The sequence below is a fragment of the Sphaeramia orbicularis genome, chromosome 21, assembly GCF_902148855.1.
Source record: "Sphaeramia orbicularis chromosome 21, fSphaOr1.1, whole genome shotgun sequence".
In the NCBI taxonomy this organism is placed as follows: Eukaryota; Metazoa; Chordata; class Actinopteri; order Kurtiformes; family Apogonidae; genus Sphaeramia; species Sphaeramia orbicularis.
The window spans coordinates 11,068,584-11,092,330 of NC_043977.1; the positions used below are offsets into that span (position 1 = coordinate 11,068,584).

Below are 23,747 nucleotides of genomic sequence, written 5' to 3' on the forward strand. Positions count from 1 at the left end.
TCTCTGTACACTCATTTATGAACACATGTCTGAATAATAATACACCAGGACTCCTCAATGGACATGAAACCAAATGCACTGTCTGGACAGCAGGTCACTCAGCTGTAACCATGCAGACAGGCCCCTGGGGCTCATGGGTATTGTAGTTTCAGAGAACAGCAGCTCCTGTGTGAGTCTGTGTGTGTTTGTGTGCGGTTTCAGTAGCTTCCTGTTCCAGCATGCCTTTCAGAGTAACACACCACTAAAAGAGGCACGATCAAAGACAACGACCCACCAGTAGAACTGTTAGTCAGAGACACCATTAGAGCCCAACAGTACAACAAAAAAACACAAAAACCAACACAAACACCAACACAAACACAAACCACCACAAAAACCAACACAAACCAAACAAACAGAAAACACAAACACCAACACAGACCACCTGTCTGTGTGTGTCTGTGTGAGGTTGGCCCGTCTGCTGGACTCTGGTCTCTGGGACCTGGACCAGACCTTGATGGTGTCTGATCCTCCATACTCATTTATAATCAGAGGATCCACCAGAGGTCCATCATCCTGGACAGATCCACCAAGTTCAGAACCTTTAGGATCTCAGGTCAGACCCCTTCCAGATCCAGAATCTTCAGGAACTCAGGTCAGATCCCTTCCAGATCCAGAATCTTCTAAATATCTCAGGTCAGACCCTTTCCAGTTCCAGAACCTTCAGGAACTCAGGTCAGACCCCATCCAGGTCCAGGATCTTCTAAAGACCTCAGTCCCAGTCAAGTCCCAGTTTCTGGTTTCTATTCAGAGGTGATAATTGGACGTGGAGCTTCTCTGAGTTGTTACATGAAACCACTCCAGGCTTAAGGTTCAGCTGAGTCCAGGCTCCTGGTTTAGTTGAGTCCAGATCTCCAAGATCCTAATGTTAGACCGCTGTCCAGTTGTTGAATCCTGCAGGTTTTCAGACCCAGGTGAGTAAATCCAGACATAAATCATGTGTGAATTCAGCTGATCTTCTGAGGTTCAGTTCATATCTGTGGTCTGGTCGTCACACTAATTATCAGCGACTGTCGTTAAACCCTGATCATCAAACATAATGAACCGTGAGGAGCCGAGTTCCCCTCAGACCTGGAGGAGGTTTGGATGTGGTCTCATGTTGACTCAGACATGAAAAGCTGGATCAGCTCAACTCTGATGTTCTCTGTGTGAATCCACCTAAAACCACATAATCCCAGTTCAAATCTAAAACTGGATCCAGTTCAGCAGCGGAGACACGCCTTCTGTCTGGAGATGAACCCTCAGAACCTGAACCCATTCAACCCAGACCTGTACGGGACCAACCCCCCCAAACAGGACCGCCCTGTTCTCTGAACCTGTGGAGGGGTGGTGGTGGGGGGGGTCTGATCTGGTTCCCAGTATTTGGACCAAAGACAAACTGACAGCAGCTAACATAATTCAATGAACTAATAACAGCTACCATTAGTTAACGCACTAACAGCAGCTGTGGGATTTGGCTAACGTTAGCCAATGAGCTAAGTGCCTCCAACATAAGTAACAGAATTAAAAGCAGGTAACATTAGCCAGTGAGCTAACAGCAGCTAATATTAACTCCTTTAGCACAGTTCAATCAGGTTGAGGAGAAATTGCAAAAACATGGATATTGCTGTAGAAGCCTAAATGAGTTTTACCTCTTGATAAACACTTAGCATCTGGTTCTCAGTTAAATTAATGAAAAATGTAGTTGATCTGTTTCTTTTGCAAATTTAAGATGATCTTTACAGAAGAACATCATTTAATATGTGAATGAACACATATTATGTAATTTGACTGGTGAGAATTTCTGGTTCAGATGGACACAGGTAGTGTTAGTGTTGGCTTGGAGAGTTAACCCCCCCACTCTGTCTTAGCTCCACCCTTGTGTCTAAATATGGTAATCTCTGAAAAACCATGATGATGATGGTTAAACTACTCAGCTGATTCTAAATACCACAATACCCAGGAGTCTCTGGTGTCAAACAGTTCATCCAAAGTGTACAACCTATTTGTAGATGAAGTGCACTCTGGGAGCTGTAGTCCACCTGCTTGTTTATCTGTGTGGATCAGCTGTGTGATGTGGCTCCATTAAACCAAGTGTGTGTGTTTTCAGTATCAGGTGTCTCAGCATGTGAAGGGGGAGGGGCAGACAGGTAGGGGGCGGGGCTTCTGCCCATCAGGGGAATTCCTGTGCAGCGCTGAGCGGTACACCTGAGCCATAGATCAGTCCGCCACCGCGCTTTATCTGCCTCTGTCATCTGTTTTCATCTGAGCTCAAAGGATCCACAGCGTCTGATCATCGACCGATCGATGAATCGATCAGAAATCATTTAGTGAACAGCTGCTGTGAATGTGAAATGAAATGAAACCTCTGCACCACATTTCAGCTGCATTTAACCCAATGAAAAGAAATAAAACACATACACCTTCTACCTGGTTTAGTTCTATCTAGTTTAATTCTGCCTGCTTTAGTTCTATCTGATTTAGTTCCACCTTGTTTAATTCTACCAGCTTTAGTTCTACCTGGCTTTGTTCTACCTGCTTTAGTTCTACCTAATTCAATTCTACCTGCTTTAGTTCTATCTGATTTAGTTCTACCTAATTCAATTCTACCTGCTTTAGTTCTACTTGGTTTTCATTCAGTAACAGATTCATTAACTCATCCCCTGTTGATCAGGTTCTCTCCAGAGCGTCTCCTCGTTGCAGGTCTGGGTTTGCGGAGGTGGAACAGGTGAATGTTGTATTTAACTGTACAGCCTCTCAGCCTCTCTCTCAATTCAATTTAATCCAAAAAAGCTTTATTGTCATTACAAATGTTTACATTCCCAAAGCAAATTGTACTTTCCAAGATGAAATGTGCTAAGAGTACGCATTATAGAAGAATATCAATATTAAAATACTTAAAATTCAACGGTGTACATATATATATATATATATATATATATATATATATATATATATATATATATATATATATATATATGGATATTAAAGCGCTCTCTCTCTCTCTCTCTCTCTCTCTCTCTCTCTCTCTCTCTCTCTCTCTCTCTCTCCAGCTCCTCCCAGTCTCCTTTATGTAAATGCGGGTCGAGCAAGGCTGACTCACCTGCAGCTCCACGCCTCTCTCTCCTCAGTCGGACTCACCTGGTCCTGACATCAACCTCTAAACCAGCAGATCCACCTGAGCCTTTGAAGATTCTCATGTGCAGACGTTTACACCAGACGTCACAGTCTGAGACAGAAAAGACCACGAAAGAACAAAGTCGAGAAGAAAAAGAAACACAGAAGAGAAACTGCACCTTCTGGACTTCAGTTTAACTTCAGTTTAACCACAAGCAAGAACCAAAGAAAAAACAGGACAATCTGTGAAGGAAAAGTCAAAGATGAAAAACATGAAGATGAACATGTAGTTGGAACCAGGAGGATTTAAGAGGAAACATGTCGGAGGTGTTCTAGTGGAGAACCAGACCCAGGATGTTCTTTAAACCTGCTGACCTCTGACCCAGGTTTGGTTTGATATTTTTTTACTAAATGGTGACAATGATAGATTTGTAGTTGAGTCATGTGGAAGCATTAAGAGGCATAAAAATAACACAAATGACACAAAAAACATAAGTAATACAAATAACACACACTTTGAGAAAACAGAAGTGAAATAAACAGATTTCCATCCATCAGACCGATCAGCTTGTGTGATGTTGTCGTATCTGCTCTAAAGTGTGTTTTTATCCACAGGTTTATTTGTCACAGTCGGATGTAGGCGTTCATTTATCACAATCAAAAAAAAAAAAAAAAAAAAATACATGAAACCTAAAGGAACATGACAGCGATTCAGCTGAGAAACATCAGGTACCAGACATCAGGTTGATTCTGGTGTCAGTCCAGTTCATGGCACTGGTACTCATACTGGTACTGGAACCAGATAAGAAAGGCCTCTGGCCCAAACACAGCAGATTTACATCTGTGAGACGAGCACTGGGCTGGGAATCAACCACAGGGACTGGTACTGGTACTAGTACCTCTACTAGTACTGGTACTAGGATCTCTACTGGTGCTGGTACTAGGACCTTTACTGGTACTTGTGCAGGTACTAGTACTAGTACCTCTACTAGTATGGGTATTAGGACTTCTACTGGTACTGGTATTGGTACTAGCACCTCTAGTGGTACTGGTACTTGTACCTATACTGGTACTAGCACTTATACTGGTACTAGTACAAGTACCTCTACTGACACTGGTATGGTACTGGTACTGGCACTACTACCTCTACTGGTACTGGTTCTCATATAGCCCAGTTTAGACCCAGCTTGGGCTCACTTGTTGCCCAGTTTTGTTTCAGTTTTGGACCAGTATGATTCTGGTTCATTGTCAGCTCTGGTCCAGTTTATCTAGTCTTGACTGTAACTCAACAGTTTAGGTCCAATTGTTTCCCGGTGTTTTCTCAGGCTTGTTTGGGTTCTTGTTCCTTTTACACAGAACTTTGAACAGGAGAGGCTTTAGTTTGGACGTTGAAGGGAATCCAACCGATGGTGAACTAACAATGAGGAGTTCACGCAATGAAGTTGGAAGGTGAGACTCAAACCCACGTCGTTATTGGTACGAAGGCGTGATGTGGACGTGGCGCCACCTGCTGGTCACCGGGGTTCTGCTTGTGTCTGGAGTCCGAGGTCAGAGCTGGAGACCCTGCACAGGTACCACATCCACCAAACAGGTTTTATTTCAGGAGTCCAAGGATTAGAACACATTTAGAGGAAACACAAGAACCAACTCAAAGACATAAAGAAACACATTAGAACTGTTAAACATGGGGACACTTTTCAACCACATTGAAATGTAAGTGTTCAAAAACTGTCAGTGGTGCTTGTCCTTGATGTAGAAGTGGGATGTGATTTAACTCTGTGTGTTATTAATGACCTCATTTATCACCACTACAGTCAACGAAAACCAAACACCTGCCACATAAAACTTACCACAGATAACAAATATGGGACAAAAGAGGAAACAAAATCACTTTAAAGGAGTGATATTTTTCTTTTTTTTTAATGGAATTATGCATTTTAAAACATTTCCCTGTGGTCTACATAAACTGTAAATGTTCTGCTTGGGTCTGAATTCTTCATTAATTCAACTCCACAGGTCTATCTTCAACCCTATTTCTGACTAATGACACCAGAAAGGTTGTTTTGAGCGCTGGCCCTTTAAATGCAAATGAGCTACTTCAAACCCACGTCAGACAGGTTGTTGGCTGTGCTGCTCTGTCCCGTTCAACCAACAACAGAACATTTTAGGTAATCAGCGCGAAGTTTGGACATACTTTCAGTATAGACTACAACTGCTGCTGCTGACAAACAATTATGACATGCTCGGAGAAATGTTTGTCGGAAATCTTGACCTTATATGTGCTAATGTCGTGACGTGACTAGTTATAGACGTAACAAATTAAGCAGGAATTAAAAGGAGTTGCAGAAATCCACTCAATTTTTGCCAAAATGAATATAAAGATATCTTTGCAGCACCTGGAGGGTTCAAATTCAAACTTTTTAAACTATTAGGGTCCAAATACACAAATAAATGAACCCAAGATTAATAAAAGTGGGTTTAGCAAAATATGACCCCTTTAAACTATGAAACAGTTGAGTATCAAACATAAAATCCAGTATCTTTGATTTTCATTCTTCTTTAACTACAAAAGACAAACTGTCATCTCAATGAATATATGATCTGTTTAATGTAGAAGATGTCAACAGTATAAGTCAATGACCTTAAGCTAACTTTAACTGGAGGCTAACTGTTAGCGTGGCAAGTCTAGAAGTTAACACAGAGTTAACCTCAGAGTTAACCTCAGAGTTAACCACAGCAAACCACCACTGGCTTTGGACACTTAACCTGGTTCATCCTGATCAAGGTCCAGTTTAATGGTTCTGATGTGGTTTAGTGGCTCTGGTATGGTTTAATGGCACTGGTCTGATTAATGGTTCTCGCCCAGTTTAATGGATCCGGTCTGGTTTAATGGTTCCATCTTCAGACACTGAGACAGTAGCCATGACAACATCTCTATGACTGTCAGATGTGTAGTCATATTGACAGATTTTCAGTCTGATACTTCAACAGTTTTACAATAAAATTATCTGTAAACTGACAAATATGATATATGGAAATGATTAATAATTCAACAGTCTTTCATCATCGACTGAATATAATTTTTTTTCTTTGAAATAAAGTCCAATGGGAGACAACAGGACGTGGAAACCAACTGTTAATCAAAGGCTGGACAGGACATCAGAACAAGACAATGGAAGTTCTTTTTGACACTTCATAGAGTGTGTGAAACGCAAGAAACAACATAAATTTAGGCTTTTCATCAAAGCACATTGACTAAATATCAGCATCAACAGCAATTTTGTCTTGGGACCAATCATGGGAGGCATGAGGGAATCATGGGAAATACAGTCTCATATACCATCCATCCATCCATCCATCCATCCATCCATCCATCCATCCATCTTTCCTTCCTTCCTTCCTTCCTTCCTTCCTTCCTTCCCTACTTATCTGGGTCCAGGTCGTGGGGGCATCAGCCTGAGCAGAGCAGGACAGACCTCCCTCTCCCCAGCCACCTCCTCTGGTTCCTTCGGAGGGGATTCTAAGGGGTTCCCAGGCCAGCTGAGAAATATAATCACTCCAGCGTGTCCTGGGTCTGTCCCAGGTCTCCTCCCGGTTGGACATGCATGGAACACCTCACCAGGGAGGTGTCCAGGAGACATCCTGACTAGATGAACCACCTCAGCAGAGTCCCATGGATGCTGAGAAGCAGCAGCTCTACTCTGAGCCTCTTTTGGATGGCCAAACTCCTCACCCTATCTCTAAGGGAGAACCCAGCCACCCTCTGGAGAAAACCCATTTCCACAGCTTGTATTCGTGATCTTGTCCTTTTGGTCACTACCCACAGCTCATGACCATAGGTGAGGGTAGGAACGTAGATTGACCAGTAAATCGAGAGCTTTGTCTTTTGGCTCAGCTCCTTCTTCACCACAACAGACCAGTATAGCATCTGCAGTACTGCCAACCAGGGCTGGACTGGGACAAAAATCCAGCCCTGGACTTTTTGGTTCAAACTGGCCCACCACAATCTGCATGCAGGTGCTGTACCGACTCGCCCTGTTAATGGACATACAAGCATGGCCTCACTGAACTCCTCTCATGCTCAACCCGAGCATGAGAGGAGTTCCTCAGCAACTGCCAAAGCCATGGCTCACTTAGCCTGCCGGTACCTGCCAGCTGCCTCAGGAGCCCCAAGTGCCAGCCAGGCCCTATAGGACTCTTTCTTCAGCTTGGCAGCACTCCTTACCACTGCTGTCCACCAACAGGTTCGGGGATTGCCACCACAACAGGCATCAGCGACCTTGCAGCTGCAACTCCGCCCAACCACATTTGCAGTGGAGGTGCTGAACATGGTGCATTCAGACTCCATGTCCCCAGCCTCAGTTGGGATGTGGTTGAAGCTCTGTCGGAGGTGCGAGTTGAAGATCTCCTGGATGGAGGGTTCTGCCAGGCGTCCCCAGCACACCTTCACTGTATGTTTGGGTCTGCCAGGTCTGACCGGTATCCTTCTCCACCACTGGATCCAACTCACCACCAGATGGTGATCAGTTGACAGCTCTTCACCTCTCTTTACCCAAGTGTCCAAGACATATGGCTGCAGGTCTGAAGAAATAGCAACTAAGTCCATCATTGATCATTGGTCTAGGGTGTTCTGGTGCCACATGCACTTATGGACACCCTTATGTTTGAAAAAGGTGTTCGTTATGAACAAGCTGTGTCTCACACAGAAAGTCTAGTAACAGAACACCGCTCAGGTTCAGATCGGCCGTTCCTCCCAATCACAACCCTCCAAGTCTCTCTGTCGTTGCCCATGTGAGCATTAAAGTGTCCCAGTAGAACAATGGAGTCCCTGCATGGAGCATCTTCCAGTACACTGACAAGAGACTCCAAGTAGGCCAGGTTCTCTGAACTACTGTTTGGTGCATAAGTACAGACAACAGTCAGAGTCCATTTCCCAAACCTGGAGAAGTCTTGTTCACCAGGGTGAATGCCAACATACGGATACTGAGCCGGGGGGCAACAAGTAACCCCACACCTGCTTTGCAGGCGAGGATTGGATCGCCAGGGCCTCCGTACCCAGCCGACACCCAATCCATGAAGCACTGGACCTGTATTGCTCCTTCTGCTCGTGGTGGGCCTTATATACCTCCCACCAATAAATCAACTAAAAATAAAGTATTATTATTAACAACCCTGTTTTATGTAAATTACAATCAACAACTCTATGATTAATCTAAATTAAATCAGCTGTCAATAAATCAAGAATATTTCCAAAATCAATGCTAAATAAAGTCATAAAAGGATGAGGAGGGGCTTTACCTATCTACTTCCTGTGTGAGGTGGAGTAAAGATTCAGTCTTTGTAAAGCCACAACAGTGCTTTATCCTGACTTCAGTCGACTGTAATGTGATCAAATAACTAAACACAGAGATGAACATGTGGATTTTCATCTAATTGGAGGCTGATAAACCCATGCAGGTGCATTATGGGAAATGTGGTCTGGAGAGCTCTGCTTTTCTGATTTGAATTCTTCCCACATCTCTTGGTTGATAAATCAGCATCAGTCACTGCATCAGCTAAATGTTTATGACTCCGCCTCCTCCTGTAAAGGGGGTTGTGATTGGTTGGCAGTAGAGCCCATCTGTTTCCGCGGCGCTGAATGTGGACGGTGTGTTTCATGTGTTTCAGACGTCCCCGCTGCTTTGTGGCTTCTGTTTTTGTGTCTTTGAAATGTGAGCGGTGTTTCTGTACATGTTGTCTCCTCCCTCCATTCATCCTTCATTCATCCTCCACTCATCCTCCATTCATCCTCCATTCATCCTCTGTTCAGAGGAGCTTAAAGGGGAATTCCACCTAAAAGTGGAACCTGAATCCTCTGTCAGTTTGTCCTCTGTCAATGGCTGTTTCTCTGAACATGTTCTTCTATGTTCATTCAGGATGTTTCAGTTGGATCTGGTTTTAGATTGGACTGTGCTACAGTTTGGACTCTACATCTGCTTCTTTGTCCTGGTAGATGTTTGGAGCTGCTTGCTTTGGTTCCTCTTAACAATCGTTCGCTGGTTTGCGAACATCGTTCCACTCATTTTGAAGTTCTGTGACGACATCACAACCACCTGCGGTTCAACTCAGACTCCAATGTCTGAAAGGATCCAGGGTCAGGACCACCTCCAGCTCTGGACCAGGTCATGGAGGACCTGGATCTGAGTACATTCATAGAAGACACCAGGTTTTGAGGGTTTTAGAGGTGAACCCTGATCTGAACTGGTGGCTGAATAGAACCACCTGGGAGGGGTCAGTCCAGGACCAGGACCAGAGGCATTTCTCAATATGTGTTCTTGCCTGTTCTTCTGTTCTCATGAAACATCATTAGTCGAAGTCCAAGTACTGTTCCATTTAAAAGTTTGCACACACCAAGATCAGATGGAATATCAGAAAGTTGTTCTTGTCTCCTAGCTTAAACCAAGGATGGACTGGTTGGGGACTCATGTGGACTTGACTGTAAATATCCCAGGAAAGTTCACAAGCACCAGCTGTTCCAATTACAGACAGACATGTGTTCTTAGGAAGTCGGTTCTGTGGGGTCGTTCTTACCAAGACCAAACACAAAGAGTCCACAAGTCTGAACTTGGTGAACTTGATATTGAGAAATGCCTCAGGACCAGGAGCAGAACCAGCAGCAGGACCAGGACCAGGTCTTGACCCTGATGTGAGTCAGTGTTCTCATCGTGGTCAGAACATTTCCTCCTAAACTGGGCTTCTTCTGGTTTGTACCTGATAGCGTCTCTGGTTTTATTTTGGGACCAGATGAATCAGATGAACCACGATGGGATGAAAATAAAGTCAGACAGTATCAGTTTATCGCTTTCATCAGGAGGAAACATCCTGGTCCATGGGATGAGATAAACAACTGATCTACAGTATTGGTCTCTGGTCCAGTCCAGTCCAGTTCCTCCATCTCAAGTGTTTATGGTGTATTTAAACACAAATACTCATAGTATTTCTGTCCCTGAACTTTTCTAAACTGGATTATTTGTGTTTTGCATCATTTCATTTCCTGACGTTCAAACACTTGAACCTGATGATTGTTAAGTGTTGCCTGATGTTTCCAGGAAGTTCTCCGTCTTTGTTCTAAATAAGTAAAGAACAGCTTCATACATTTATTAAAACGTAAAAACTTAAACAATTGTGAAATATTTGTATTTGAATTTTTTATGAAGTTTGAAAATCCCCTTTGGTTTATAATGGGACACAGTTCAAAGTGCTATAAGTTCAAAACAAGATATTGATATAATTACTATTGGCAATAGAGAGGAGGTCACATATATGGTTTTCATTTGATGCCATGACCTTTGACCTCAACTGACCTTGAAAGGTCAAATGAATGTCAGTTAATGTCTTTAAATATGCCGTTGGACGACAGGACCCTTGGTCCTATTTTATCAGTTTTAAATGAATTAACCTTCATTTGTGAATTTTATTCAACTGGTTTTATTAACGTGTCCTTGTTTCCACTTAGACCTGCTACCTCTTGACCTGTTGACCCGAGCCCTGCCCCGCCCAGGACAAGCCCCGCCCCCTCAGGTGAGCCCTAGGAGAGGAGGGGGAGGGGCCACAACAGACCAATACAAAAGAAGCTAATTCTGCCCCTAAATTATACCTCATCTCATTACCCACATCCTGTCCTCACCTCCTCTTCCTCTTTGCCCTCCTTGACTCCTCTCCTCGTCTCCTCATTTTCTGTCCTCATCTCCTTACCTTATCTCTTCTTCTCATCAGAATCAGACCTTAATTAATTACCTTAATGAATTCTTCTCTCATCATGTGATCTCTTACCAATCAGGTGCAGATCGTTCAGTCCAAAGGCTCTAGAGGGCTCAGATTGGCTGGCGCCACAGCAACAGCGCTAAGTTTCCCTGCTTCCCAGATCTTCACCAACTGTGACCATTTCCCTGCTGAGTTTTCATTAGTTGCCACCTTCAAGATACCGAGACTGAGACAGAAGGTGAACCAGAGGAACCAGTCTGATGTGGTCTGATGTGAACTGATGTGGTCTGATGTGGACTAATGTGGTCTGATTTGGACTAATGTGGACTGATGTGGTCTGATGTGGTCTTCCTGTCTGGTTTCAGAGGAATGAGTACATCTTCTCCGTGCTGGAGGAGGGTTCTGATTTGCTGTTGCTAGGGTTACGTCTCTCTGAGAACCGCCTCCACTTCCTGTTCATACACCCCGCCGCTGGTGGGCGGAGCCGGCTGAGCTTTAAGGATGTCCGATTGGATGATAACCGCTGGCACACAGTGATCCTAGCCGTGACCGGACCATTCGCCACACTGACCATCGACTGTGGCGTCAGTCTGGAGCTGTGAGAGCCCATCAATACACGTTATCGATCAATACATGTTATCTATCAATCGTGGTCATTTATCATCTGTACCTTTAACTCAGATTGGTTTGTTTGACTATCAGTAGTTTTATTTATATGAATCCACGGCTGTAGTTTACTTTTAGTTCAGTTTTTCTTTAGTTTTACTTAAGTTTTAGTTTATTTTTTCTTTAGTTGTAGTTTAGTTTTAGTTTAACTTGACTTCAGTTTTTACTTTAGTTTTTTTTAATCCAATGACTCGAAGGTCTGATGGACTAGTGGTATCAGTTGTCGTCTGTCCATTGTCCATCATCCATCCGTCTGTAAACCATTTTTCAAGAAACTTCTTCTCCAAAACTGTCAGCCAGAATCAACTGAAATTCATGGCAGAAGTTCCTTGGTGCAAGGTCTACCAAGTTTGTTCAAAGACTTGAGAAATATTGATTTTTGAATTTTTTATGAATTTTTGAAATTGTAAAAATGAAAAAAGAAAAATTTACTGACCTTGAAAAGTCAAACAAATGGCAATTAATGTCTTTAAATATGCTGTTGGACTACAGAACCCTTGACCCTATTTAAATTTTTTTTTTAGTTTAGGTTTACTTCAGTTTTAGTTTTTCATCAGTTTTAGTTTAGTTTTTCTTTAGTTTTAGTTTAGTTTTACTTTAGTTTCAGTATATTTTTATTAATTTAGTTTTAGTTCCGTTTTTCAGGTTTTATCAGTAAAGCTCTGATCTATAGAAGCTGAATCGTTGTAGTTTTTATCATTAACTTCTCTCCATTTTTACTCCTCAGCTGAGGGGTATTGTAATCGTTTTTTCATCTGTCTGTCTGTCTATTCAATGACATAATTGCATGATCAGAAGACTGCAGTGAGAGATCTGCACCAAATTTATACTGTGGATGCATCTTTATTTATACCGTGGAGCAGAAGCCTATTGAAAATAGGTGACCTTGACCTATTTTTTCAAGATCAAATGGCCTTGTGCAGTTATAATTTCTGAGTACTTTCAAATTTAAATATGTATGTAATCAAATCTAAATTATAGGGCAGTAACTTTCAACAGAATACACTATATTTGGCTGAGGGGTATTAAAAGTGCACAGCATGTTATTTTTATTATTGCGGTGATTTTCTTTTGCTTGTTATGGTTTTGGTCTGCGTCCTCTGACCCCTGACCTCTCAGACTGGGCCAGACCAGGTCAGACTCCTTCAGTGATTGTGGTTTGTTGTGGTCCAGTCGACAGGTGCGGCCCTTCCCAGAGTCTTTGAATACCAGGGGGTCCAGGGTCTACATCGGCAGCAGGAGGAGGTGGAGGGGACGCTTCTCTGTCAGTCAGCATCCAGATATCTGGTTGAATGGATGGATGGATGGATGGATGGATGGATGGATGAACTATACAATGATTCAAATTAAATACTTATTCCAGTTTTATATCCTCATCTGTAAAAGAAGGAACAAGTCAACACTTATTTAATCCACATCTTCATTACATTACAACACACAAACTATTCTTTTCTCTGTGTTTTTCATCTGTTTTCCTTCTTTCTGGGTTCTCAGGTTGTTTTTCCTGTCTCTTCAGGGTTTACTCCGTCAGCTGGTTCTCCTTCCTGGTTCTGATGCCACACCCAGACTGTGTCCAACCTCTGACCCAGGTGTGGCCGAGCTGGTGGTCCCCCCAGTCTTGAAGTCCACCCCACTGCAGCCAGACCAGCCTGGACCCCTTTACCCATACGGTGAGCATATGTGAATCAAATCCAACCTGAACTATATCAGATTACATTTTACATTTAGAGAAAACTGTTTTTTTTCCTTAATTTTTTTTAATGTGATTATAATTAACTAGTATGTGACCCATGGGGAACCACAGGTTGTAGATGTGGTAGTTTTTATGCCGGGGAGAACAGACTTTTGGGAAAAGATGTTAGTCTACTGTATATTTTCTAAGTAGTGACATATTGTTTGGAAAGTCATTCTTTAAAATGTAAATGACAGTTATTATACAGTATTAATACCCAGGCGCGCCTGCGGAGTGAAATTGTGATGTACACACAAAGTGCACAGACGGGGGTAGGGGGTGAATAGTTCATAAGACAAGGGTGGTGGTGGGGGGGGTGTTGGCAGGAGTTCTCCGTAAGTACCTTACCTATCTCTCTCTCAAATGTCACTCAGTACATTCAGTACTCAGTATGTTAATACTGATATGTCAGAACTGCAGGAGTAAATGCGGCATTCCTGTTTTTAATTTCATTTCCCATCATGCAGTGTGGTACTGCGCTTCCATGATTGCAAGGCAATTGTATTCCAAAATGACTAATATCTCCGAAAATATTGGTCCTATCAACTTGCTGACATATTTAATGTGGAGATGGGACTGTTCTTCAACTGTAGGTACCAAATTGGCCAATTAAAAATGTCTCAACTTTTCAGAATCATGCCAACACACACACACACACACATTATGATATAGATGTTGAAATTTATCAGTCATGTAACCTGTCATGTGACCAGTCAGGTAGAAGTCCCATTAGCTTCCATCACTATCCAGGTGACTCTTTCATTGATTCTGTTTAGTTGTTCATTAATACTATAAAATAAACCTAGAGACTCAACTGTAGAGAATCTAATCTTTAGAAGCAGGTCTAACATGAATACAACTGAAGTGTAGGTGCATAAACTTTGGTGTAATTAATGTGAGGTGGTGCCTGATGGTTGTGAATGGAGGTGAATGTAAACGTGTGACGGAGCTTTAATCAGACTTTGGTGGATGTGAAACCAGTATCATGTGCAGGTGTGATCACATCCACAGGGTCGTTTCAGGTCAATCATCGTCTCTTTGTGTCTGTTTGTAGTTTGAAGGAATCAACTCATTATCTTTCTGAATGGAGACTCCACATCACAGACAGAAAAGAAGTGTTTACATTGACTTAAATCCCATCAGTGGCGACATTAAACTATTACCGCTCATCAGACGTTGTTCACATTCAGTTGAGTTTACATTCAAAGAACATAGTGTTTTATTGCTGTAGGTTTAGTTTTCACTTTAAACCCAAACACTATTTTCCTGATTTAAATGGGTTCATATCGAATATATACTTAATATAACTATATTTAATTTTATTCAATAAAAGTGTTAATTCAACCATAGATGTTCATGTGTTTAATGTGAAAGTGGTTAAAGTGAGATTAAAGTGAGACCTGTCTGTCTGTCCATCTGTCTGTCTGCGCCTGTCTATCTGCCTATCTGTCTGCCTATCTGTCTGTCTGTTTAGAGGCGGAGGTCCGGGTGACCCTGGGGAACCGTCCTCCATGTTCTGGGTCAGAACAGGGTCAGCTGTGGTTCGACGTCCAGAGAAAAGTCCTGTTCATCTGTGACGGATTCACCTGGATGACTCTACTGCACAGTGAGAACATCAGAACATTATTGTTTACATCAGAACTTTACAGACATAAGACCAGATCCGGATCCCTGGTTTTCTGGTCCTGGTCTGATCAGAGCGGTTCTGTTGCAGATCAGGAGCGTCTGGACTACGTGGAGGATTATCAGGACCTTTACACCAACTCTGAGACCTTTGACATAGAGGTGTTTTCCATCAAGTCTGAGGGTCTGTTCATGGCAGCAGCCAACAGGTACGACAACCACAACGACAATGGCAACAACTGCAACAACAACAACCGCAATGAAAACTGTAACAAAACATACAACAAAAACTGCAACAAAAATGACAATAAAAACCACAACTAAAACTTCAAAGAAAACTGCAACAAAAACAGCGACAAAACCTGCAATGAAAACTGCAACTAAAATTACAATGAAAACTGCAACAAAGACTACAGTGAAAACCGCAACAAAAACTGCGACAAAAACAGCAACAAAACCTGCAATGAAAATTGCAACAAAAATTACAATTAAAACCACACAAAAACCACAACGAAAACCACAACAATGAAAACTGCAATGACAAGCGCAGCAAAAATTACAATGAAAACTGCAGCAAAAACTACGACAACTGCAATGAAAGCTGCAACAAAAATCAAAACAAAAATCACAACAACTGCAACAAAACACATAAAACTGTAACAACAACCACAACAAAAACCGCAATGAAAACTGCAACGTCAACAACTGCAATGAAGTTCACATCAACCTCACCAAAAACTTCGACAACCACAGTGAAAAGTGTAACAAAATCCGTAACAAGAACTGCAACAACAACCGCAATGACAACTGTAACATAAACCACAACCACATGAAAGCCTGCATAGCATTGAACCCTGACTTCAACCTGTTCTAGACGTGCGACACCTTGGACCTGATCCATCAAAGATCCGAGTACAGACAACAGATCAGATCAGACTGAACTTTATTGATCCCTCTGGGAAATGAAGGTTCCAGTATCAGCTCTGGGGCGGCTGTGGCTAAGGCGGTAGAGCAGGTCATCCAATAACCAGACGGTTGGCGGTTCAAATCCCACAGTCATAGTCATGTGCTGTTGTGTCCCTGGGCACGACACTTCACCCACCACTGTGACAATGTCACTCACACCAGGATATGAACATGTATGAATGTTTAAAGGTGGGAGGGGCTGTTGGCATGGACTGGCAGCTGTGGATACAGATGTTGTTTAACATGTGAATGAATAATGGATCCAATGAATGCACTTTGAGTCTGAGTAAATAGAAAAGCTCCATATAAATCTAATGCATCATTATTATTATTATTATTATTGACATCCTACATATGTACAGGTATTAGAAAAATTGTAAAAATAATGGAAAATAAAATGCAAATTAAAACAATATCTATGGGAACAGTATAAGCAGTAATAATAATAATAATAATAATAATAATAATAATAATAATAATAATAATAATAATAATTAGCAACAAAAACTCTAGTGAGATTAGACATTAGATGTTAGTGATGAAATGTCCTGGACCAGGTCATGATCTGGTCTGGACTTGTCGTGGACTCATGGATCTGAAGTCCAGATCATGTTTGACATGTTGTTGTCCCATGTGTCTCCATGGCAACCATCAGGGACGCTCATCCCGGTTCTGGCATCTACAAGTGGACAGATGGTTCGTTCCACTTGTTCCAGAACATCAGCACCCGAGAAGCTCGAGCCTGGAAACACTTCAGTATCGATGACAAGGTAAGAGTATGACCTCTGACCTCTGTTTGAACCTTTCAGGCTTTTATCTGGTGAGGATGAAAAGTGAAATCACAGAAAAGGTAAAAAACAAACAGACTGAAAAGAAAAAGACAAGATGAAAAAGTTGTAGTGGCGTTGACATTGTGTGATGTTTGTCCATGGAGGAGGTTCATGTGTTCACAAAGACCTGAAACTGATCCATCTGGTCCCATCACATCACATGAACATGAACATGACGACCTAAAATCCATCTGGTTTAGAATAAACAGTGAAGGTCAAACTGTGACCATTCGTCTTCTTGAATCAGACAGAATGGAAACAAAACTGAACAGTGTCCCCAGAAAAAGTAGGAAACGTCCTCTTGTTTGTATCAGTGGTTCTGGTTTGACGTGTCGTCGTCTTCTGTGGGTGCTGAAGACCACAGCTGACCTCCTCTCTTCTCCTTCAGGACTTCCTGGTGGTGGCCAATTCCAGGGAGGTGGAGCCTGAGCTGTCAGTCATCTACCGGTGGAGTCGTCAGCGGCGACGGTTTGTCCGTCATCAGACTCTGGAGACCCACTCGGCTCTGGACTGGGAGGCCTTCAGGATCCACAACCACAGCTTCCTGGTGGTAGCCAATCACAGACAAGGTAAACAACATCAAGAAAAACACAAATACGCTTAAATTAAAGTCATGTAGGTTCGTTAAAATTTCAGAAGTTGTAGTTTTTCTTGTCCTTGTCCACTGAGTGTAGATATGAAGAATCCACCTCCATAAACATGTTTTTCCATGTTTGACCTTCAAACATCCTCATAAAGACTGATGTACCTTCATGTTGGTTCAGATGGTTAGAGTTTCCTTCTTCTGCCTCAGATCTGAGTGTTTTATCTTCACATACGTGTGATCAAAGCAGGTGGAGACGTGTTTGATGTTCACTCCATGGTTCAATGAAGCTCACGGATACCGGCGGCTGAAAACCACTTATCTCCTGAATCTGAGGAAACCACAGAGGAAACTCAACCCAACCTGTTCCACATCTCATGCTGGTCCCACATCACAGGGGCAAGGGGCTGATTCTGGATTTGATCCTCTACACGATTCAGGAAGTCGCACTAATCTGCACAAACTCTAACATACAGTATACTGACACAAGTATTGAGACGCCTCTTCCAAGCCTTCCATCACCAGATCAATGCAAAGTGTGGGACACAGTGTTGAAAAGAAGCCACCACTGGACTGTAGAGCAGGGGACACCGTCCTCTAGATGGACCAATCACACCTCTGTCTGGTAATCCCATGGACCAGTCTGGGTTTGGCGGTTCCAGGAGAATTTACTTGTCTGACTGCATTGAGCCAGGTGTAAAATCTGGTGGTGGTGGTGGTGGTGGGGGGGGGTTATGGTGTGGGTGTGTTTTCCAGGGGTTGGACTTGGACACTTAGTTCCAGGTAAAGAAACTCCAAATGCTTTAGCAGAAGAAGACGCTTTGGGCAGTTTCATGGTCCAACTTTGTGGAACAGTTTGTGGATGGCCCCTTCCTGTTCAACATGACTGACAGCAGTGAATAAAGCAACGTCCATAAACACATGGACGAGTGGGTGTGGTACAGAGGAACTGGACTGACCTCAACCTGATAGAACACCTGCAGATGAATCTGAGTGGACACTGGGATCCAGACCTTCGTCCAACATCTGTACCTGACCTCACAAATGCACTTCTAGACAAAAAACACTCCCATAAACACACTCCTAAACCTGGAGGAAAACCTGAACAGAAGAGTTGAAGTTGTTAAAGCTGTAAAGGGTGAAACAAGTCCACATTAAACCCACGGATTAAGAATGGGACGGTATTAAAGTTCATGTGTGTAAAGGCAGATGTCCCAGTACTTTTGGCCACATGATGTATATGATACAGCACAAACTACTGCATGAGAAGACCATCTGTAAATGCACATGTTTAATATGTGTAGAAATGGGTTTGATTTTCTGAAAACTAACACCTCATTCTGGTTCTGTTCAGTTTACATCTTTAAGACATAATCAATGGAACACTCTAGTGTAGTCGGACAAAAACATCCACAAAGACAGGTTTTTGTCCATAAATTGTGCCACAGTTTGAAGGCCTGTTGACTTCAGCGTCATCTCCATCAGCATCAGGACTGTTTTATGTTGAGGTAGATTAAAGTCCAGAATGAGCCTAGACCTGATGCTGGATCTGATCACTAAATATGAACATAATTCAGACATCACAGGGAAGATTTAATGAACGAGAGGCAATGTGAGTCATGTTAAAACCACGTCACTGCATATATTATTAAAACCAGACAAAAAAAGAGTCTGATTTTGTGATGAATGTGTGAATATTCATTAAGCTCCTCCCTTCACATTAGTTTTGTGACTTTTTTTTACTGGTTTAAGCTTTAAGTCCAGATCCAGATCCAGATGGTTTTATTTCACCTGATGGAGAACCATTTATGACCACGGAACAGCAGAACAGAGGAGTAGAATTCACTTCCCAGCAGAAGGAACTGGTCAAGGCCATTTGACTAAAGTGAATGTGTCGCCACCTACAGGATAAAACTGAATGACTGACTCTTTACACTTTGACTTTGTGTTTCTTCAGACTCCAACCACAACATCCACAGTGTGATCTACAGGTGGAACCCAAACACTAAGGTACCGATGTCCTCCAGAACCCCCAGACCGCCTCAGATCACTGTCCACATTCTGTTGAGGACATGTCCTTTCTGTCTCCTTTGTCCATCCTCAGCTGTTCGAGGTGAACCAGACTCTGTCCACATCCGGAGCCTATGACTGGGAGTTCTTCAGCATCGGACCATACCACTTCCTGGTGGTTGCCAACACCTTCGATGGTCGCACCACCATTATCAACTCCAGAATCTACATATGGATGAATGGATGCTTCCAGACCTTCCAAGACATCCCGGTCAGTCTCTGCTCATGTACCTGTGGACAAGGTTCAGGTTTGGCTCCCCCTGGTGGTAAAAAGAAGAACAGGGTGTATGAAAGCCACTGGTGGTAATGGTTGGACCCATGTCTTCTCAGACCAAAACTCAACCTTCAAACGAACATGGTGGACTTCCTGTTGGGTTTAGGGTTTGACTCTCGGATTGATTATTTGTGCCTTTGAGCCTGACTCATATGTCGACCAGATATGGTTCATCTGGACCAGTGCATACCTTATCTCCAACCCTTCTGGGGGCACTAGTAAGTCAATTTGCCACAGTCCAAGACCCTTTAAATGTCCTGAGTGTCCTCAGAGGCAGCTCACTGCTCATAGTGACCTAATGCTAACGCTAGGTGCTGTGTATGTTAGCATGTCCAAAATGCAGAGACTGAATGTATTTACCGGGCTAATTAAGGTCATCAGAGTCAACATCATCACAGTGTGGTTTAAGGAAACACAGTGTGGTTTAAGGAAACCGTTAAAACAGGAAACAACATCAATGGGAGGCGACGTGTGGGTGTGTCCAATAGGAGTCTACATGTGGGGCGTGTCCAATGGGAGTGTAGATATGGACGTGTCCCTGTTGTGTGTTTTGTGTGTCTGTGGGGTTTATTGTGTGTCTGTTGTGTGTTTTGTGTGTCTGTGGGGTTTTCCATTCGTTCTGTTCCAACTTGTCCAACTCTTTTATTAAAGTTAAAACCACATGAAACACGTTAAAGCTCCATGAAATAGACGACACGTCACAGTGTAAACACGGCAACACGGCCTTTACACATGTGTAATCGATCTACAGACACGCCCACTGGCACAGGCCCCGCCCCACCCTCTGCAGGATGGAGGTGGCATCACACCTCACATCGTGTCATACAGAGTTCAGTGTTACATACATGGTTTACATTACATACACGACATGAAAACACAATATGTCTAACCTCCTCCTTCTCCTCCTCCTCTTCTTCTTCCTCCTCCTTCTTCTCCTCTTCTTCCTCCTCTTCCTCCTCTTCTTCCTCCTCCTCTTCCTCATCCTCCTCTTCCTCCTGCTCCTCCTCTTCCTTCTCATCCTCTTCCCCCTTCTCCTCTGTCTCCTCCTCTTCCTCCTCGTCGGCCTTCTCCTCCTCCTCCTCCTCCTCCTCCTCCTCCTCCATTTCCTCCTTCTCCTTCTCTTCCTCGTTCTCCTCCTCCTCCACTTCCTCCTTCTCCTTCTCTTCCTCGTTCTCCTTCTCCTCCTCTTCCTCCTCCTTCTCCCCCTGCTCCTCATCTTCCTCCTCCTTCTCTGTCTCCTCCTCCTCCTCTTAGACGGTGGGTGCCACTGACTGGGAGTGGTTCCAGATTGATGGTCGGTTCTTTCTGGCCGTTGCCAACAGTCAGATGGTTCCAGATCGAGGTCCGAGTGTTTACAGCATCAACTCCACCGTGTACGAACTCAACACCCTGACGCAGACCTTCATCCGCTTCCAGGACATCCTGACCCACAGGTAAATCAGAACCTCAACAAGAACCAAAACCTGAAACAGATCCCAAACCTCCACAAGAACCTGAACCTGATATAGAACCCGAACCTCAACAAGAACCAGAACCTGAAACTTTAACTCCACCCCCAGGAGTCACCTGACCAATGCTGTTAATTTATTCCATTGGTGTATTTGTGTGCTTGTTCATGTGTGTTTGTTTATTTGTTTGTTTGTTTCTGTCAGTGCTGTGGATTGGGAGTTCTTCACCGTTGGAGGTGACAAGTTCTTAGTTGTTGGAAACTCTCATGATGGCGTCTCGTATTCTCTGAACAGCGTCATCTACAGGTGAAACAGCACACACACCTGAACCACTAACACCACTGTTACTGTAATACCACACACACACACACACACACACACACACACACACACACACACTTGGACCACTAACACCACTGTTACTGTAATACCACACACACACACACACACACACACACACACACACACACACACACACACACACTTGGACCACTAACACCACTGTTACCGTAATACCATACACACACTAGAGGGAGACACTGGTCTGGGTTAGAGATGGCTTTACTGTTGGGTTGTATGTTATGTTTATTGTTGTCTTGTTTATTGTTTTATTTTATTTATTGTGTTCTCTATTATTTGTTGTGTGTTGATTGCTCAGTTTTTTTGTTGTGTGTTTGTGTTGTATATTGTGGTGTTGTGTATTTATTGTTATGAGTGTTTATTGTGTTGTTTATTACTCCGCCACCCAAAGGGTAGGCAAGGGGTATTGTTTTTGGTTTGGTTTGTTTGTCTGTTTGTTTGTTTGTTAACATTGTAGCAGCAAAACTATTGGTTGAATTCATACCAAACTGGGTTTGTAGATTGCCAGTGACCCAGAATAAATGTCATTACATTTTGGGAACAGTAGGTCAAAGTTCAAATTTCTTATGAATTTTTAAAATCTTTTTTTCCCTCCCTTTTACTTACAATGGACGAAATTTAAAATGTCTATAAAAACATCAATTTTGTTTCAATTTACTTCAGACTTGGCACATATATAGAGGCTATTGATATGCTGACATCACCACACGCATAGACATGATGACATCAGTTGGATTGATGCCAAAATAAGCTATAATACGTTGGAGGGGCGGGGTTTGTTGTGCCTGGCACCACTTGTTGTTGTGTTTGTTGAGTGTTTATTGTTGTGTTGTGTGTTTACTTTTGTGTTTTGTTTTTTGTTGTGTTGTGTTTTTGCTGTGTTTGTTATTTTGTTTATCATTATGTGTTTTTTGTTGTGTTTATTGCTGTGTTGTGTTTTTTGTTCTTTATTGTTGTGTTGTGTTTATTGTTGTGTTGTGTTTTTTGTTCTGTATTGTTGTGTTGTGTTTATTGTTGTGTTGTGTTTTTTGTTCATTATTGTTGTGTTGTGTTTATTGTTGTGTGTTTCCAGGTGGCAGGGCTATGAGGGGTTTGTTCCTGTTCATTCATTGCCAACCTTTGGATGCAAAGACTTTGAACACTTCAACACCGATGGACGTTCGTTCCTGGTTTATTCCAGCGCCACATCCAGACTCAGCAAAGTCTTCAAACTGAAGACCTACTGACCCAGGACCAGGACTGGGACCAGGACCAACTGACCAGGACAGGGACCAGGGCCAGAACCTACTGAACTGGGTCCAGGACCAGCTGACCAGGACGTGGACTAGAACCAGGACTTGTTGGCCAGGACTAGGACTGGGACCAGGACCGGGACCAGGACCTGCTGAACAGGACTGGGACTAGGACCCACTGAGCAGGACTGGGCCCAGGGCCAGGACCTACTGAACAGAGACCAAGACTTGGACTGGCACCTACCGACCCAGGACCAGGACCTACTGAGCCACCAACCAGTACCTCTTCATCAAAACCTGGACCTGGTCTGGGTCAGTTCCCTTTTAGATGATTATATATATGAAGCGTTTTGATCCGGTTCTGACCAGTTGTCTGGGTGAGTGGCGCCCTCTGCTGGAACAAAACCATTACCATATTTATGTTTTTTCACGTCACTGGACTCAATAAATGAATAATTTATTCAATAAAACAGATTCAGGTTCAGGTTGTGGTGGAGACTCATCCAAAGTTTAAAGAACCATGGAAGTGTTTGTTTGTTTTGTGTTTAATATCTGGTTTAATGTGGTTCTTGTTGAAACCAGATTAACCTGGTTTAATGTGGTTCTAGTTTAAACCAGATTAACCTGGTTCCTTTTCTGTCAGACAAAACCACAAACCCATGACTGTATGTGTGAATGTTTCATCAGTTTAGAATAAAATCAGACACATGATGATGCAAAATAAAAATAAAGGACGATTCACTGACAGTAACTAAAGGAAAACCACTGAAACTATCCTTTAAATACAGAAACATATTAAATAAAGACATTGAACACAACAACTAAAACACTTTAACCTGATATTTACAGTTTATTAGAACAGAATCATATGTTAAACAAAGTACTGAATAAGCTATAATTAAACTAATCTGATTTTATTAAAAAGAAGAAACATTTGTTCAGTAAAAGAATTGAAAACTTAAACCATTATAACTATTATTATTAGTGTTTATGTGGTGAAGCTTTGTGTTTGGCTGAAACATTTCAACTGTTATATAATAACAATTATTTATATGAATATCACTGTGTTAACTGTAATTTATTCT

The 23,747-nt window shown here is 42.6% G+C and overlaps 1 protein-coding gene across 1 annotated transcript; it reads left to right on the forward strand.

Moving 5' to 3' along the window:
• Positions 1 to 2,448: 2,448 nt before the first annotated feature.
• Positions 2,449 to 23,682, forward strand: LOC115411950 (thrombospondin-type laminin G domain and EAR repeat-containing protein). The gene is made up of 17 exons (XM_030124258.1): positions 2,449 to 2,746; positions 3,072 to 3,521; positions 4,492 to 4,706; positions 10,631 to 10,695; positions 10,955 to 11,116; positions 11,244 to 11,476; positions 12,718 to 12,808; positions 13,061 to 13,214; positions 14,751 to 14,882; positions 14,991 to 15,108; positions 16,521 to 16,635; positions 17,084 to 17,264; positions 19,236 to 19,288; positions 19,383 to 19,559; positions 20,877 to 21,055; positions 21,275 to 21,376; positions 22,503 to 23,682. Exons 3-17 carry the CDS (start codon positions 4,625 to 4,627, stop codon positions 22,654 to 22,656), a joined length of 1,998 nt encoding a protein of 665 aa, XP_029980118.1. The 5' UTR covers positions 2,449 to 2,746; positions 3,072 to 3,521; positions 4,492 to 4,624; the 3' UTR covers positions 22,657 to 23,682.
• The last annotated feature ends 65 nt before the right edge of the window (positions 23,683 to 23,747 follow it).